The sequence below is a fragment of the Apteryx rowi genome, unplaced genomic scaffold (genome assembly GCF_003343035.1).
Source record: "Apteryx rowi isolate R43461 unplaced genomic scaffold, aptRow1 scaffold_3, whole genome shotgun sequence".
NCBI lineage: Eukaryota > Metazoa > Chordata > Aves > Apterygiformes > Apterygidae > Apteryx > Apteryx rowi.
This window is the reverse complement of record NW_020449418.1, coordinates 2,548,949-2,567,507: the sequence shown is the minus strand read 5'-3', so window position 1 is coordinate 2,567,507 and position 18,559 is coordinate 2,548,949. Positions and strand designations below refer to the sequence as shown.

Here is an 18,559-nt window from a genome sequence, read left to right as displayed (position 1 = left end):
AGATACACCTAAACTGGTTGGGTAGTATTATCACAGAGTGGCTCGGTTGTATTTTCAACTTCCTTAATTAAGCAGACATTAGCTATCAGGGCCTGTTCATAATAAAGGGATCATTTCAAAAATCTTTCTATACTGCAAGCTGGCTGAAGAAAGTCTGCGGAGTACTCTTAATTAAGCAAAATGTTTCCCGCCCCTCTTGATATAAGAGAAGATTCCCTTCATGGAAAGCGATAGAGAGACTTAGAGCAAGGAAGCAAGGAACAGTGGGAATTCATTTGAAATAGCAGTTACTTTCTCTTGGGCTGTTTGGATTTTTTGGTTTTATGTTTTCTCTGAGGGGGAGGGGGTTGAGAGGGCATTGAAGTAACTATTTCTTGTTTAATGAAAACAATTGGACAAAAACTAATGTGCTAAGCTGGTTTGGGCTTTTTTAAGGCACATTAAATGTAGCTATTTAAATGTTTCTGTTGACTTCAGTAGGTAAAAAGATAGCTTTTGAAAAATCTAACTCTGAATTTGCCTCAGTCTAAATATTGTACATGATACGTGCTTTAGTCAAATGTCACATATATGCTATAGTCAAATTCAGCAATGTGGCCTGATTATATATTTTCCTGCACTTAAGTCCTCTTTGTGGGCTTCCTACTGCATCACTTCTCTTGTATCCTACCCCAAAGCATTTTAGACAAATACTCTTGCTTTCATCCAAAATAGCATATCTAATCTATCTAGTATTTAGGTGGTCTGTCTCACCACAATGTCTCATCCACATTTGGCAATTTATCCTCAGCACCCTGTGTTCAGCGATATTGTAATTCTCTATTTCAGATGGGGTCTGAACACAGTATGGACACTGTCAGGGATTTCGTAAGCGAACATGAGCTTGCTCTGCCTGCACAACAAATTTGCTGGGGGTGAGAGATCTTCACGTGGAAAATAGTGTAACCATAGTCTGTGTGGTGCTGCACCCCGGCTTTGTGGGTCGAGAGGAGAGTGAAGCTGTGTAAACAGGGCTGCGAAACATCCAGCTGATGTGAGCTTGATGTTTGCTCCGAGCACCGCGGAGTGGGCTGCTGCAGATCGTGTGAAAACGGTCCAAAGTGACCTCCTCAGTATCACATTGCACAGTCTGTCTACAGAGCCAGGACCTGAACCCAGCTCTCTTAAGTCTCGACTGCTCTCAGTGAATCAGTTATTTCTTCCGTAATACCTACATACACTCCATAAATACCTACTCTGTACCACAGCTAAGCACAATGAGAAAACTTACTTCTAAAAGAAACCATAGGAGTTGGGTTAGGGAGGGGGGAAGAAGCAAGACAGACAACTTTGCAATCCAGTGCTCATATAAAAGTTGCCCCAGGCAATTTTGTTATGTCCATGGAAGCATATGATTTTCATTGCATGGGCCCATCATTAATGCTGACTCTCTGGGAACCTGTCTTATGTTGTTTCCACTTGGGGCAGGTTAGCTAGAAAATTGATCCGATTTTATTAAAGAGTTATTTTCCTTGCTGTCCGGCAGTGGTCTCTGAAAAGACGTTTAGCCTTTTTAACACATGGTGTTTTGCTATAATAGGATTTTAGAAGTCTGATGTCCAAATTCAGTTTCACATGCGGAACTTCTTTGTGGCATTTTTTTCCCCTTAGGAAGAACYGTGGACAGGCTAAAAAGGAGCTAAAATAAACCCTCACCTTTTTATGCTATAGTGAAACCATTGTTTTTTATTAACATTCCTTTAATTAAATAGAATGAATTTACATTTTCAGAGGGTTAATTATCCCAACTTTTTTGATACATTTAATTATGACCAAATAGTGTAGGTTCACTGTTTCTCACAGTTGGCCACTTCACTTAATCTTTGATTCAATCATATTCAGTGTTAGTAAATAGTCTCTTATTCTCAGCTCTGAATCTCCCTGCTGAATCTGTCTTCCATCCAGACTGAGCAAGGTTTGAGCTAAAATACAAAAAAAAAAAAAAAAAACACTTCTCTTCTAGTTAGGGGAGTAAGGCCTGTGTGTAATAAAGAAGCAACTTTATTTTGCTTAAAGGTTTTTTTTGAAAATTCCCACTTAGCTCCCTATTGATCAAAGGATAGTGGTTTAGTCAGTCTGATGGCTTAGAGGGATAAGATCTGTAAGAGAGAATCTTGCCTCTGACTGACTTTATTGTGTAGACAGTAGGGGATTCCTTCTAGTGATTTAAAATATATATATATAAATTTGTCTTTTGGAGAAGTGATAGTGAGAAACAGATTTTAGGACAGAATGGGTAGAGGTGGGGATTGTAAAAACATTCTCAGAACATGTTTCTTTAAAACTGTCTGCCAACATACCTTTGTAACAGCAACCTGATATTCCCCAAAGCCCAGTAGTTGAGGCCAGATGTTCATTAGTGATGTGAGCAGAGGCCACTGTTAACCAGGGTGAAGTCAGGATGGAACCTGATGCTAGAACTATGTTAGTGTGTGGGGTAGATTCATGTGAAAGCTCTGGTCCTTGAGGAAAACTTGTAGCCTGTAGCTGTTGGTCTTGGTGGTATAGGAGAATGGAGGGAAACTGCATCTCCAGGTTGCGGATGTTTTGCATCACTCTGTTGGTGTCTTGCCAGAGCCCAGGATAGTGCGTGAAGTGAATTGGCAGGATGCTGTGTGTCCAGTTTGAATGTGGCAAGTGGAGGAAGGGGGTGATGTGTTGAGAAAAAGTCGGGATCTGGCCAGCAGAAGTTGGGGGCATGAGAGAAAGGGGGGACCAGCTGATTTAAGGCAACAGAAAAGGAAGGCGCCCTGACATGTTCTTCCAGTCACCCTTGTGACCTACAATACCTTAACAAACAAGAAACAAGACAAGGAAAATTTACAGATGCTGCTTCTTAACACAGGTGCCCTGACTCCCACTGAATTTGCTTTTAAGTTGATGTAGTTTAATTCAGGAATTTGAGTCCATTTCCCCACTGTGAAGTACTGCACTGAGCCACAGCTCAGTGATTTGCTCTTGGTCTGCAGTAAATGCAGACTAAAATTTGATAGTTTAATAAATTAATTGATTTTAACAAGAGTCAGAGAGATTGCACACTTCTAGCTTCAAATTTTGCACCAGTTAAACTTGAAATTAATTTTCTGTAACTAAAGAAAGCATCTTGGTTTTCAGAAACTTCTTTGGCGAAGGATCTTAAAACTCTTTCCTGCCTTAAATCTCTCTCTGGCTGCACAAAAATCTAGCAAACATCCTGCTAGTGTGTGGGGTTTCATACCTTTTTGAAACTTCTTTTCTCTTTCGCTCTATTTTGAGATTGGCTATAGAATAAATTGAAGTCCATTTTTAATACACAGTACTCAAAACATGTAAAAGATCTTGAATCATTTAAAGTGCTGAATCAGACCCTTTACCTCTTCCTCCAAGACTTAAGTTTCTACACGTATGTCTAAACATCTGAATTTGTAAAGGTGATGGGCAAGTGCTTTCAGACAGTATGTGTCTCCCATTTACGGGGGAGTTTGAGAAAGAGGATATATTCGAGTAGAGCACAGAAAGGCATGAAAATAGACAGTTTAAGCAGGCTCAGAAGAGCCTCTGGTTGCCACCTCCCAAGTGACTGTGCTGAAGTTATTCTGAAGTGTAAAATTATGGTTGAACTTGCTTTATAATAGCCACATCCTGAACTAATTTGAACAGACACAGTTTTAGAGATTGAGCATTATAGTTTGTATTTACCATGGAAGTTTTTCCCCTTTTGCAGATTATTCTCAATGTTTCCCAGGTTGCAGGACATATTGGTGATGGGTTTTTTTCTTGTTTTGTTTTGCTTGCAGTCTCAAAGCATAGAACATGCATGTTACCTCACATAATTCAAGATCTGTCCTAAGCAGGTCTTTAGTTAAATTTCCATCTTTGGTTGATTGGTGTTTTTTGTTTAGTTCCCTTTTTAAGGAAAAGGAAAGCGATACTGTATGTGGGTATTATAATCACAGTCTGTTTGTCCTTTCTGTCTGCCATCTCCTTTCAACCCTTTGAATATTTTTAATCTATCTTATGAAAGATCCTAGCAGTCTACTTGCCCTTGAGCATGTAGCATATGTTCACAGCAAAGACATGTGAATGACCCTGTGGAGATCCTCTCTATGACTCGTCTCTTTTGCAACCCTTCTGCAATCTCACAAAATACAACCAGAAACAGAATATTGCAGCAATGTGCTGGTGGCCTGCAGCTTCTGTATGCTATGGAGCTGACTGCAGTAGGCTATAAAATATGATCCTTGTGTTTCAGATGATCCTCCCTCCTTCTTCCTCTTTTGTCAGTTTACTTGGAAATCAGATTGCATCAGATTGATCCTTTCCTTACTAAGGGGTGATCTCTGAAACCAGAAACAGAATAACCGTACCAGCATTAGTGAGTCACAGTGCTATGCTAGTGCATCCAGACGAGTCTGTCTGTGTGCCCTGAGCTGGTCCCCCTCATTCAGAGCTGGTCCCGTGTCTCCCTGCTACCTGGCATAGACATACCTGATATGTTTGTTTCCTCATGGCTCTTGTGTCCTAGCCTCATTCTTGCTGTTCTGTAGAATTGTTCCTTTTCACAGGCACAAGCCATACTAGATGCAATACCATAGGTGAGACTTCTGTTCAGTCTTATTTACCAGTCAGTACCAGAATTTTAGATTTATATTCCTCTAGTCATGTAGCTCACCATGCAGCTTGATTTTCCCACTGCAGTTATCCATTAGCTTAAGACTTTCATGACCCAGGAGGACACTTAAATCTCTTTTCAATCATTATGCCTCTGAACACGTCCCCTAATGTCCTGGCTTTCTTTTGCAATCTTTTCTCTTACACTTTTTATCCTGCATTTATCTGCATTGAATTACATTTGCCATAGTACAAGAATTTTCCTGAATTACTCTAACCCTGTATATTCTTCACAGTTAAGATGATGCCATGTGGGGAGATGGCAAGGTGTGTGCTRTACTCCTCAGCCACCTGTGAGATGCAGAGAACGCTGACCTTGCTGCACCTTGGCTTTCTGACCGTCCCTGTGTGCATCTCAGTCCAAAGCGTGCAGGGTTTCCCCAGTGCTTTGGTATCTAAACGCTGCCGAGTGACTCTTCTTCCTCTGTGCTTCCTGCCGCTGTTCAGAACAATGTAGACTGGCAAAATACTGCTGCGCATGCAACGTTGCTCACTTCGTAGTGAGAGGAGAGGATTGCCATAGCAGGAACCTTGCTGAAGAGAGAGAGAGAACAAGAAAGCGAAATAGCGAGGGTAAGGCCAGCAGTGCCCTGCGTACAGCTACACCCGGGGGCTTTGCTTAGACTCCCTAGCGTAGATGGTGACCTGAAAATACTTTCAGAAATTGTCGTTAAAGTCACATGGATTTGCTTATGCATAATCTTTTTTTAAAACAACAAAACAGTTTGTGCTGTCTCCAGGATTCATAGGAGCCATCTATTTCAGAGTGTTATTTACTTTTATGATGTTTATCTTTCGCCCACTGATGGGTGTGAACATTGTTGGTTTTACAGTGTGCAAAGCAGCTACCTAAAACTATTTTTACATTGAACTTTTTTTTGCCATTTTAGTTTACACAAACTTTTCTTTTAAGGATCCCTCAGAGCTATAAAAACAATATAGCACAATCAGGTGTTTCACAGCTAAGAAGAGGAAATTAAAAAGCCCTATTTTTTTCATTTTAGAATTAAGTACTACATGAAGTAACCAGTGAATGTAACTATTTAAAACATAAAGGATGAATGTTTTCAAGTATTTCATTCCAATCACTTTTCTCTCCCATTTTTGGTTAATGAGGCAATGTAAAAACAGAATAAAACTGGCATTTTAAATCAGGGATGAATTAAATGAAGGCCTGAGAATTTAGTGTAGCTTACCATCTCTCTGCAGATGTGGATATTACTTGGCTTATAGCATGCATGCATCATCATTTCTCTGTAATGTATTTTTAATTATTTAACATGAAATTATTTTCTTTTTACTCCCCACCCCAGCCCAGTGAGAGTTTCTCTTCACCACAATTTACTGATAAAGGTGCTTTACATAGCTAATGCTTGAAATTCTTGTACAGCCATAACTTTGTCTTCTTAGAACAGTAGGATTTTTTTTGAGAATATCTTTTTAAATAAAAAATAGAACTTAAATCCTGTGCATTAAAGTAAARATGTCATTAGCTCATGTGGCTTTGCATCTGACCTGCACAGTTTAAAGTCAGAATTAAGTTCTTTGTTTGGTGGAGCATTAGCAGCCATTCTTGAGATTGCAAAGATGTGCTTGCTGAGGGAGAGTTCCGTGTGTATTATGCTGTTTACCTAAGGGTTATATCCAAGACACTCTCTGAACAGCTAGGCTGATTATTGAAAAATGCCTTATAGTAACTTCCAGCCTAAGTTGATCGATATTAGCGCACAGCTTTACATGGGAGGGAGGGAGCTATTTAAACATTGAGAGCCTCTGGGGTAACAGCAAGTCAAAAAATAATGCAGAACAAATATGTTGAAGGGTTCAGGAGAGAAGAATATCTTGTCTCTGTACACAAAAGAAAAAAAAAAGTTGTTAAATTGCAGCAGAAAGTCCATTTGAATTTACTATTAATAAAGTGAAGGGGGATTTTTCCCTAGGCAAAAAGAAAGAAAAAAGAAAGCAAGCCCAACAAATGGTAGTGCTCTTTAATGTAGAGAGAAGCTATGAGTTACTTACCTGCATTCTCCCATAGAAAGTGTGCCTTCGTGGTGGTTCTGAGAGCTCCTCGGGGTATGGCTCTGTACTAAGCCCTTATTCTCCCACTCTGGGCCCCGAGCTCTGACTCGTTCCTATTCCCCAGAGCAGGGAGAGTTCAGATACCGATTCCTACACCAGTAACACCAGAAAAGGAAAACCTCACATCTTTCAGTATCTTAGAAGAACACGTAACAATGCAGAGTGAAAGGGTCCTGTCTCCTGAGAATGATGACTTTGTGTTTTCTGCTGGACATGTAACAGTTAAAAAACTGTTGGACAAGATAGGCGCATTGTTCTGATTTGTTGGCGGGAATTAGAAGAGAGGAGAGGGAAGCAGTGAGACTGCAAACGAGTCCTCTTCCTCTGTTCTTCACAGAAACGAAAAGTTAAAATTCACAGAAATCTTGTAGCGGATGGTACCCTAAGAAACTGGGAGTCAGGAGAGCTACCTGTGTCACTGATTTCCTGTGACTTTTGAGAAAAGTGTAATCTTCTTGTGTCTCCATTCCCTTTCTGTAAACCATCAGTCTTTGGTTTTGTCTAAATCTTTCTATAAGAAGAATAGTTTGGAATGAARCTGTCAGGCTAAAGTGCCATGTTCACATCATGGTTGACAAGATAGAAGAGGATACAGGAGGAACTGGTGGAAGCAGTTTGACAGGAGGACAGTGGGGAAGTGAAATGGTAGATGATGGATGGGATTGCGTCATGGAAAATGAGAATTTGGTTGATCTCCTTGGCAGACCAAAATGAAGGATGAAAACCTAATTTCTAATGATGAAACATGGGAATCAGGTTGACTGACTGAAAGGTCTTTGGACACTTGGATTGGAGAGTGTGTTGTGTCTGTAGTGCCTAGTGACAAAAAATCTTTTCCAGTATGAGTGGTTAAAACAACGTAGGCAGAGGAGGCCTCAACCACAGAGCCGGGCAGAATGGAAACAGGAACAATTTCTTTAGTAGGTCAGTTGGTGTTAACTTTAAAAATTAAAAAAAATTTGGAGTACTTGGGGTCCTGCTTTATCAGTTGTTTGGCGTGTGCGTGTTATGCGGCAGCTTGAACTTCCATCATTGCTGAGGGTGAGATGGGACAGTAACCGGTATGTAACTCACTGCTCCCGTAACCGTTTTCTGCTTTGTTTTAGCTGTGTTTGTGACTGTTGGGGGATTGCTGGGAAAGAAGGGATGATTCTTCATATAAATGTTTCTAAAGTATCATTCTGGTATAGCTCTGCTTACCAGGCAGCCCAGAAACTCAGCAGTTTTGTAGGAATAGTGGAGCTCTAAGACCAGTCATGGAAATGTGTTTCACTGTAGAATTATTTTTTTTTAACGGCGAGTGAACAGCATGTCCGATGGTTGTACCAAGATGGAGGAGGGGATTGTGCTGGGCTCTGGAGGGAGCGCTTCCAGTTCCCCACGGTGCTAACCAGCACCCCCCGCTTCTGCCCCTGTCAGAGGAAACCTATTTTTAGGAAGTCTCGCTACTGCAGCACAGGGCTGTAATTTTGCTTTGTGACTCACGCTGAGCTGCAGGCCCTGCGTGTCTTTTTGGCTGGGCACCTAATGAAGCTCAGGCCGCACCCGTTTTTGGGTGCAGCAGAATGGCAGGGAGCTTATTTTTATAGCACTGATTCTGCTGCATGGCACTTGTAATCAGCACCTTCATGAGTGCCTGGCTTGTGCGCAGAAATGCTCTTTAACTGAAGGGTGCACCTCAGCAACAGAATATGGCCCCAGCGTGTTTATCTGATGAAAGCCAGAACCATTGCAATCATAAAATATCAGATGCTTTGAATGGATCATATTTATTTCACGATTTTAATGATTTTTATGGCCATATATATATATTTTAGTGATTTTCAAGGTCATTCTAGCTTACAAAAATTGGAATGTGGTCACTTTAGAATGAGATAATTAATTCCATGAAGGGACCAGATGACAATTTCGGAAAGCATTTCTCTCCTATGGAAGATACAGGTCACCATGATTTTCTGATGAGACAGAAAAATGACTTGCAAGAAGCTGTTAGGTTAATTACTCTTCAAAAAAGAGGGTTAAATTCTGAGAAGTGTGCAGCAATCTGTTGATAGAATAATGGTTGTTGGCAGATTAAAACAACAAAAATAGTTTGGAAATGACCATCCATTTTTTTAAACACCACAATAAATAGGATGTGTCAGTTTTGACGAAGACTTTTGAGCTGGCTAGATTCAGATGTATACTGAATGAAGCTTCATTTTAATACATCATTTTGAATTAAAAATGAAAGAACAATTTTAAAAATCAGTGAAAGACATACTTGGGATGGTCACTTTTTTTTTCACAAACTGAGGCATGGAGCCTAGATGAGGTTTGCAGACTGTTTTGCTCTGAGCATCATTTTTAAAACTGAGTTATATTCAACGGGATCAGAAGCATTGCCTATTTTTCCTGCTCAGTTCTAACAAATTAGTCTTCAGAGCTTTATTTACTCAATTATTGCTGTCAAAATTTTTGTCTAAATGTTTTGGTTTGGTTTTAGCAGAGCACAGTTTTCCCCCATCCACCCTTCTCCATAATGTAAGGGGCATGTGGGGTGCTTTCAGAACGTGCTGTGTGTGCACGCTGCACATCATGGCCAACATAGAGCTTATGGTCATCAATCATTCGATTGTTCTTTAAACACTGTTTTAACAGGCATTCGTTGTATAAATGGATCAGGTTATTGACCTTTGCCAGCAATTGCTTGCTACGTGTCATCATGGCTTAATGACATTATCAAGGAACATATTCTGTATTGTAGATACTTTAAAGGGTTCATGCGTTGTCTCTCACTAGGACACATGGCTGGCTAAAGGATCTTGAATTAGCAAGTTATCTGATGTCATTATTAAAATATGCAGTGCATTTCCAGCAGTGCATTTACAGAATAGGAGAATGAAATACTTCTCATTTCTACAAAAGCAAAGCCCAGGAAGAAGTTATTTGTCATATTGGAATACTTGGTTTGAAATCCTGCCTCTTTTCTCCTTTACAATTTAATCGGCTACCTAGAATAGAGTGGTGCAGTCTTCTGAATATCCTGTGAAAATTGTTTGACTGGTCTGCAGAGCTCCAGCTGCAACTCCTCCATTTCTAGGAATACTATAGATCTAATTGGCACTATTAAATCATTACAGCACATAATAGATGGAACTTCTGACTAAATCAGCTATGTTTTTAATGAACAGAAGAGTTTTTAAACTAGAATGGATACAGCAATCTTTATGTGTTTATGTCGGGTGGGAAGGTTGTTGACTGTAATGGCTGATTCAATTTAAATGAGAGAAAATAGACATTGTTCTATAAATTTTGTTTTCTGGATAAAACTTAAAGCTGTACTGACTTTTTAAATCCCAAATTGTGAAATTGAACAACTCARCTGATTATTTAGGTCTGTCCAGTGTATGGACCAGCTTTGGTTTCTGTGGCTTCTCTTGTCACAATCTTTAAGTTAAAATTGATTTTCTGTTCTCAGGAAAACATATGCATATCACACAAAATATACAGTCTGAGAATCCTACATTCTTCGTTGTTTGTTGCACTGAAATTAGGGCTTTAGGTAAATTGGAGAGAGAGAGTTCTTAAAAGCTTTAAAAGTCTGTATGGGTGATAATAAATAAATTTTTATGCCATTGCTGGGAAATAAGTAAGTAGTATTACTTCCATTTTATCGTGGAGAGAGACTTCTAGAAGAGTTGGTAGCCTATGGCATAAATATGGCCAAAATGTAAATGTTAGCCTGTTGTTCTATAGTCATTGCTCTTTTCCATAAGGTCTTTTGTTGTACAATGTAAAGATCTTTCTGCTGTAATAATTACTCCATTACATATTAGTGTTAGTCTTTGCCCTTCTCCTATTGGTTGTTCAAGATCCTGTTCTTCAACATCTCTGATTTCTTTCCCTACATTGTCTTTCGTTTGGTAGTATAGTCAAGTCAGTTCTTTAACTTTTGTCTGGTTTTCTCTTCCATTGCCACAGCAAAATATCTTCTTATGTAATTTTAATTTTAATGGAACATATTGCCAGATTTTCCAGGTGCTTAATTAATACTTGAAAAGACCTTTGCACTGAAAAGCTGGAATATAAAACACAAGGTATGGTCTTGAAGAATTGAAGTAAGATTAGGGTCAGGAAGTAGTGAATTACAACTCTTAGTTCTGACTTTGTGTGGATTTAAGTTATTTACGTCATTCTTTCGTTAGCTTCTGAGTTGAAAAATTAGTAATAAGACCATTTACTCCTGAGAATGTTGTGAAGATATCTCTATTAATACCTATGTCATGTTTTCATAGATCATAAGATTTGGAAGGAAAATAATAATTATTTGCCCAGACCTTCTGCACTGAGGCTGTAGAAATTCAGGGGTTAATTCTGGAAAAGAAAAAATTATTCCCACCACACGAAGATAAACCAGGTGTAACTTCAATGAAGGAGGGGCAACAAGCAGGTATAAAACTGGTGCAGGGGAGGAGAACCAGGACATGAAAGCACTATTTGAGAGTTTCTTCTAAGCAAATCTCCTCACAGCAGTCTTCATTCTTTTTGTCGGGGTTACATTTGATTGCTGACTTTGACAGTTCACTATTGGCAATAGGCTTCATAAATGTCTAATCCAGCTGGATTGTTCTGTCTTCACATTTGCTTCCTACATCAATACTGTATATTATTGTGAGAGAGAGGAGAGAGAGAAAGAAAGAGAGAAAGGGAGAGAGAAATCTGATAGTTTCCATTACAGGATTTAAGAAAAATAGATATCATTTAAAATAGATAAAGCAGATAAAATAGAGAATATAATCTCAATAGCTAAAACCATAAATAAGGCCATGGTGGTCTTTTGTTTTGTTGCTGGAAAAAAAAGAAAAAGCTCACAACGCATCTTTAACATCTTCAAGATAAATTCAAAACTGTGATTTCAGCACCAAGACCTAACAAACATTGCATACAAAGCGCAGTAAATGTAGTATTCATAAATGTATATGCTCTTTGTGACTTCATGTCAGCGGGGTTCTGTAGACCCTCATTTGTATCAAATAAACTTCAAATGATAAGAATATGTGCCAGCCAGGGACAAGCATCACTTTGAATTGTTCCTTGTGTGTTGTAGCTGAAATGGGCAACACGGCGGGCTTCCTGTTAGTCAAGAGTGAAGAACTGGTGTGCTTTCTGTAATTATCAGGAATAGCGTCAATTTAATAAATTATTCACTGACGACAACAGGATTTACATTCAATTTACTGATAGCATGTGAGGGATAGTGTTTGTTTTAAGAAGGTAAAATCTGACAGTAATACAGTGTACACTGTAAATCTCTATACCACACCTGCACTGTAATAATAAAGACAAGTGCTGATAACTTCTTTTTACAGTACCTTCCTCCACTTCCAGTACCTTCCTCCTCCATCGTGAATGACACCCACATCTGCTTGCTGGATTCTGTGCTTATCCATTCTGGGGCAGAGCATGCAGAAATTCATATAACCTGAAGGTTCGTGGTTATGACTGAGATTTCCATTGACTTCACAGGAAATTATGATTGTGTAGTACATTGATGGACAAGAAAAGCCAGATCAGAGATTTTGGGAGGATTATGAGGTGATGAGTTGTGTATGCTCAGCTCCTCCTAATCATGAGTGTCAACATAAGGGAAAGTGCAGAAGTGYTTGAGTGAAAATTTAACCAGTGAATGATACCTGAGTTGCGAAAGGAATTAATAGGCTGATAGGAAATGGGAGATGGCAGCCYGTGGAGGGGCTGGCTACGGAAGAAATGTAACTGTTGTTTAATGTGGCAAAGTGGGAGAGGCAACAGGATGACCAGAAAGAAAAAGACCAGTATTATGCTAAAAAAGAAATGTTTGTAGCAGTGGATTACTACAAGTGGTACAATTGATTTTCGTCAAGCCTAGAGAAAGGATGTAATTAGGTGATGAAGGTTGAGAGCCTACAAGAGAGTTTTTGAGAGGTGAATGGATGGGACCAGTCTGTTTCTTAAAGATGTCGTGGAGAAAGAATCAGACAGCTCACCCGGAAAGGAGATCAAAAAAAGTGAACTGTATTAAAAAAAATGTTGAGGCTGGGTGAAAAAGAGGACGATCATGTTGCACATAGTAATAGATGGAGTGGAGCCATGTTGGGAGGACAAGGAACTGCTGTGTTGTGTTGAATTTGAGTTGAAAGCTAAGCAATGCGATAGATGGGAGAGGTGATGGCTACGCAATGGAGAGGGAAATCTGTCACTCATTAAGTGGTAGCTGAGTTTGTGTTCGTGCATGAGATTGATTGGCCAGGAGTAAATCAACTGCAGATCTGTGGGGAGGGAGGGAACCAAAACCAGAATCTTATAGAGCCGTCACAGAAAACTGGAGAGGGACAAGGAAAATCATCAAAACAACTGTTGGAGGAATGGCTGGAGAAATAAGAGAATAGGGCGGGTAGGATCCTAGGTACCAAGGGAGGAAAAGATTTCAAGAGGTAAAGCGTGACCAGATGTGCCGAGGGCACATGTGAGCTCTCATTACCCACTAGCTCTCCCTATCCTTTCCCTTTTCTCTCCCCATCCCTCTCTTTTTCTTCACTTACACATTAAAAAAGCAGTGACAGAAGAAATGGTCGTCCTTATTACACATGCACCGGTGATCTGGGAAGCTCCACTGTCCATCCATCTGTCCTTGTGTGAAGCAGAGGAGTTGGCTGTCACCATGTCAGGAGAAGTAAGGCAGCACTCTGGTTTGGGGTTGGCTTGTTTTCAATAACTGCTTAATTCCTGCGTTGTCTCTGGGTTTGGGATAGTGCGTTTCTAAGGAGAATCTCCACATGCACCCAAGGCTGAAGTCGTAGTTCACAGCTGAAGGACAGGCACCTGCAAACTCTGACAGGTTTTTGCTGTACCGGTTTTGCTGTAAGATGCTTGTATGACAGCATTCATGTAGTATGTGGGCACTTGCTTGCTTTAGTGGAATTCTAGCAGAAACATTATTTACCCCCATTTTACAGATAGAATAAATAGGATAAAAGAAAGAAAGTGACTTGCCAAAAAATCAAACAAGAAATCTGTGGCCAGCTCTTGGTCCATACTTTTATGTACTCTGTTTTATTTCTTTGTAATTCAGAAGAAGTAAAAACAATTGAAAAAATAAAAATAAAACAAAACCCAGCATGTTATCAGCAATTTCTTTGCTAAAACTTGTGAAAGAAGCTAAGATTTTTCTCCTTGGTATTACATTAAAAAAATGATTAAACTTTTCTTTTTTCTTCAGTGGGAAAAATATTTAATTGTCATTTAAACTCGTTCTCTAACATCCCATAGTTTTACCTACAATAATCCAAGAACATTTAATAGGTCTTAAAATATTCATAATACATGGCGATCATTACTCTTGAGACGTTTGTACAAAGCAATGAAATATGTTAGACATATGGCAGAAACCTCTTCGTTTCTTATTTTTTGCTATGATTATATGAAAAAAAGAAAAATACTTTTCTCCATTGCAACCTGCATGCCATTGTTGTATCTGTTGTGGGCCAAAGCCATCTCATAYACATGGTCATTCAGGATCATGGAGTTAATTGGGCTTGAATTAGCTCAGTACATGTAAGTACAATATCAGTAAATTGCTGTTTTGTTGCGGTGTAGTGCTTCAGATAACAAAGAGGAAAGAATTTATCTATATATCCCATATGACATTACAGTCCAAACTGTATTGCAGGACAGATGCTAGTACCTAGTTTTTTATTATTGGTAATTGTCAAAAGTTGTTAACTGCTGTGGCACTGAGTATTTAGAAAAAAGCACTTGCTATGTCCTGCACTTGGAAGTATATCATAAATATGAGAAGTCCTTGTCATGGTACTGACTGTTTGTAGGTAGGATGAAAAATCTTGTTTTAATTATATTTCAGTGTGATTGTCTAAAGTCAAGTGTAACCTCAATGGATTATATCTTAAATTGTGGTTACAGTATAGGGCCATAATCCCCAGATCTGTTGTGTCAAAATGACAGTATAATGAGTAGAAGTTAAAATGTCCTCTGCTTTCAAGTCATCATGGTTGTCACTTGATTAAATAATAGTGCATTCTGTTTGATGTCTTGGCTTTATTATTCAGAAGCACTTCAGTATATGTGTCCTACCTTTGTATTATGTGCTCCTGGCAACCAGGTATCCATATAGGTCCTTATTTACACACCTGCAACAGATACACTGTACATTTAGCTTGCATGTGTGCTGCTTGAATATGGAATTTTAATTATTCCTCTTAATTATGGTGCATTCACCAAAAAGGGGGAAATCATTGGTCAGGTACAAAAAGAAACCGCTTAGTATTTGAAGGAATTTGATAATTTTGTTGTAGTTCGTAGCTTGGCAGGTGGTAATAATGCTATGCCAGCACTGTCAAAATATGAAAATTAAAGTGACGATGGGTTTTAATGAAATCCATTTGACAAATATAATTAAGGTGTTTTAATATGAAGCCCTGTAATAAAGACTACCGGTGGACTCCCTGAGGTCCTGACTAATTGTGTAGATTGCTTTTAAGCTTTGAATAGTTTTATTGGATAATGAACTGTTAAGAAGTGTTAGATCTTTCTTAAGCAGAATTTGGTTTGAAAAAGAAGAGGAGAGACAGGCCTGAGGTGTGGCATTTTAAACATAATTAGAAGAGAGATTTAAGTTAACATCTTTGATCTTGCTGTCAGTTTTTGATTAGAGCTGTAAATGCTTTAATCAAGTGCAGTGTAGTCATTACATTTCTAACTGTTTTTAAACTGCGAAATTACTGAGACACTGACATCAGTTTAACACTTCTTGAGAATTTCCAGCAAAGTTATGTTTGTAAACTGAGTGTTTGCATTAAAATGTCATACTGCAGTAATTTACCRATTTAATAGATCATGGCATAATTATATTTTGGTGCTCAAATAATTTGGAAATGCTTTATGAGATTAAGCATAATGTCCTTTAGTTGAGGAGAGTGTGCCACTTAAGTTTTCATTTAAAAATAATTTCTAATACTGTTTTTTCAATTAAAATGATATACAAACTAGTACTTATAATGGAAATGAATATATCAGAAACTAAATGCAGTATCTGAATTACTTCCATGGGAACATAATCTTTTTAATAGTAGATATGATGTTCTGCCAGTGTGGATTCCTTCACGCCCATTTTAGAAATGGGGAAACGGAGGCACCAATACACAATGTAAAGCAGTGGCAGAGCTCATAATAAAACTGTGATCTCTCAATTCCCTCCTCTTGCAGCACTGAAGACTGCTCAAAATTTTTTTCAGAAAGATAAATTTTTACTGGAGTCCTAAACAGCCTGGATAGCAATAAAATGTGAGACTGGTTCTGCGCAGAGGTCTGTAAAATCACCGAGGATGGTCAGCTGGATTGCACTTCCCCTGGGTGGTACGGCACTCATTTTCAATACCGAACCCAGCGGTCCAAGGTCCGTTTCCAGAACTGRCCTTGCCCTCACTGGGATCTTGATCTTTGAGCATTACAGAGAACCCAGACACGTGTCACTTGGCTGCGTGCGGTTAGTGGCTCTACTAGGCATACTGTTTTGCTATGGTTTGCTATTGTGTTTGCTATTGCTGGTCTTCTCAGTAGAAAGAAACATGTACTTCATTTGTTCTGCAGCCTACAGGACATTCACAGAAATGCATGTTAACGCTGGCCTGCCCGGAAGGCCTACAAAATTGTTAATTACATCCCACAACAGACACCTGGTGTCTTTAGCAGCGTGTCCCGCACGCCAACATATCTGACCAGAAGAGAGGGGAGACGTGATGCCAACGTAGGACGTCCTCTCAGAGGCTGTCCTGCTGCCAGCGCTCCGTCATGGTGACTCCAGGTCACCTGCCTCTGCCGAGTGCAACTCAAAGAGAGTAGAAGAGGGAGAAGCCAGCTCTCTCCTAACCCTGTYCCCAAACCCTTAATGGCTGCAAAGACCATAGCTTGATCCTAGAATATGATTCTACCCTGAGTACTATAAAAGTGTGTTATGGGAAAGTCTTTTTTTCCATCTCAGTAATTTCCAGAAGAAATATCCTTGATCGACAGGTACAAGAGCGGAGATTTTTGCTTCTTTTATACAGTCCTGCAAACTCAGCCTGGCTTTTAAAATCAGTCTGGATTCTTTCCTTCTCGTGTCTCTCCTGATCACAGTGATTTGCCAGGCCATCGAGTATTTTCCATTGTCCCCTCTGACCCCTTGCTGTGGGTTTACTGAGATAGCAGTTTTCGCAGCATTACTGTGTGTGTAATCGAAGGCAACATTGCAGATGGAACTAACTAACACTTAGCTGATGTGTGTGAAAAAGGAACCGAATCCATAGCTACGTTGGTTCTGCAGGGAAAAACAAAAATATAAACAAAGGAAAGACTGCTTGAGAGCATGTCTAAGTGCAGAAAGAAGAGACCAGTCCATGAGCAGTGTGCTGTGCAAGCAGCACAGAGATGGCTATGTTGATGTTTTGTCCTTTAGGTGCAGGTTTTTAAATTGTTTATTTCAAATGAATGCAGCCTCTAAGTATTGGTTTTAAATATCATTATGTATAAAAACATGAGTACAGACTCTAAATTTAATAAAATACACAAACTACTACACTTCAGTCACCAAACAAAAATACAGATAAGTGCAAAATGACAAATGTTTTTCCATAAAGAGGTGTTACTTTTTCTGCACTCACTGGTAAAGTTTACTTATTTAGACCAGTTATTATAACCACCAGTACTATAGCATTGCTTTAATTGTACATTTCTTTCTGGTTCAGGTACTTTTGTCCCCCGTATTTTCTCAGACATCTTACCATGTCTTTCCTCATAACAGCCCTGTGTGTAGAGTGATGTTAATTTTCTGCATTTTACGTAAACAGCCTTAAGACTAAATAGCTGTTTAACTTAACTGTAGGCCTCTAACTCAAAGGCTCAGCACTATACACCGGATGTGCCTCGCTCCATTCACATATAGCAACACTAGACTCCTATAGTAAGCATCTCAATAAGGACTATGAAGTTAGGCACTGTGAACCGCTTCTTAAAAGCCCCTCCAAAAGCCAGACCAAAAGACCGGGGAGAACTGGAGCTTGAACCACAGCCGGTCTAATAAACTATGGACTGTCCTGTCCCTCTGCCCCTCAGCCCTCCATGTACAAGTAGATGCTTCAGATCTCCAGAGCCCTGATGGAAGAAACATCCTTCTCTGTGAGCAAAACCACTATCATGACAAAACTGGTATGCATTGGACATCACAAGGTTTTGTAGTTGTAAATTATCTGAGGAATAACCTAACATTGTTTTGAAAGGGTTTTTTCCTTTCCAAGTTGCCATCTCTTTGGAGAAATATTACATTTTCAAGGGGAACTGAAGCTTCATGAATAATTTTAAATTCATTTTGCCTCCTTTTATAGATCAACTTTTAAAAGATTATTTTGTTTTTGGTAGAAACCTTGAACAATAATATAACTCAGCAATCTCTTTATTATTATTGTTTGAACCTTGGGACTTTCAGCCTCCAACTTTGCAATACAGTTCTTTTATATTGTGTTTAGGTTTTGAGAAAGTATTTAGTTGGTGGGCAAATGCGAAATACATTGAAAGGATGAGCTAATTAATGTTTCCTCACCCTATATAAAATACGCTGTTGTGTTAGAGTTTTGCTGCGTTTGTAATTTATGCCTGTTAAACCTTTGTTTTATCATCTATTACTGACTTCTAGGCTTCCGCTTGCACTTACTGTCTATAACAACCATTTCATTTTATAAGGCAAAAAAATGGTTTCAGTTGCTTCTACTGTACCCGA

At 39.1% G+C, this 18,559-nt stretch overlaps 1 protein-coding gene across 24 annotated transcripts in view; it reads left to right on the top strand.

Moving 5' to 3' along the window:
- The window catches only part of VTI1A (vesicle transport through interaction with t-SNAREs 1A), a 280,707-nt gene that overhangs the window by 143,032 nt on the left and 119,116 nt on the right, over positions 1 to 18,559 (top strand). For 11 of the 24 annotated variants that reach the window (XM_026069618.1, XM_026069615.1, XM_026069622.1 and 8 more), the window contains one exon: positions 13,344 to 13,462. The exons of 12 other annotated variants lie outside the window; for them this stretch is intronic. In XM_026069618.1, coding sequence (XP_025925403.1) covers positions 13,344 to 13,462 — 119 coding nt within the window. Of the gene's footprint in view, positions 1 to 12,138; positions 12,239 to 13,343; positions 13,463 to 18,559 lie in introns of those variants that run through there. One more of the 24 variants, XM_026069640.1, reaches the window with a different exon arrangement.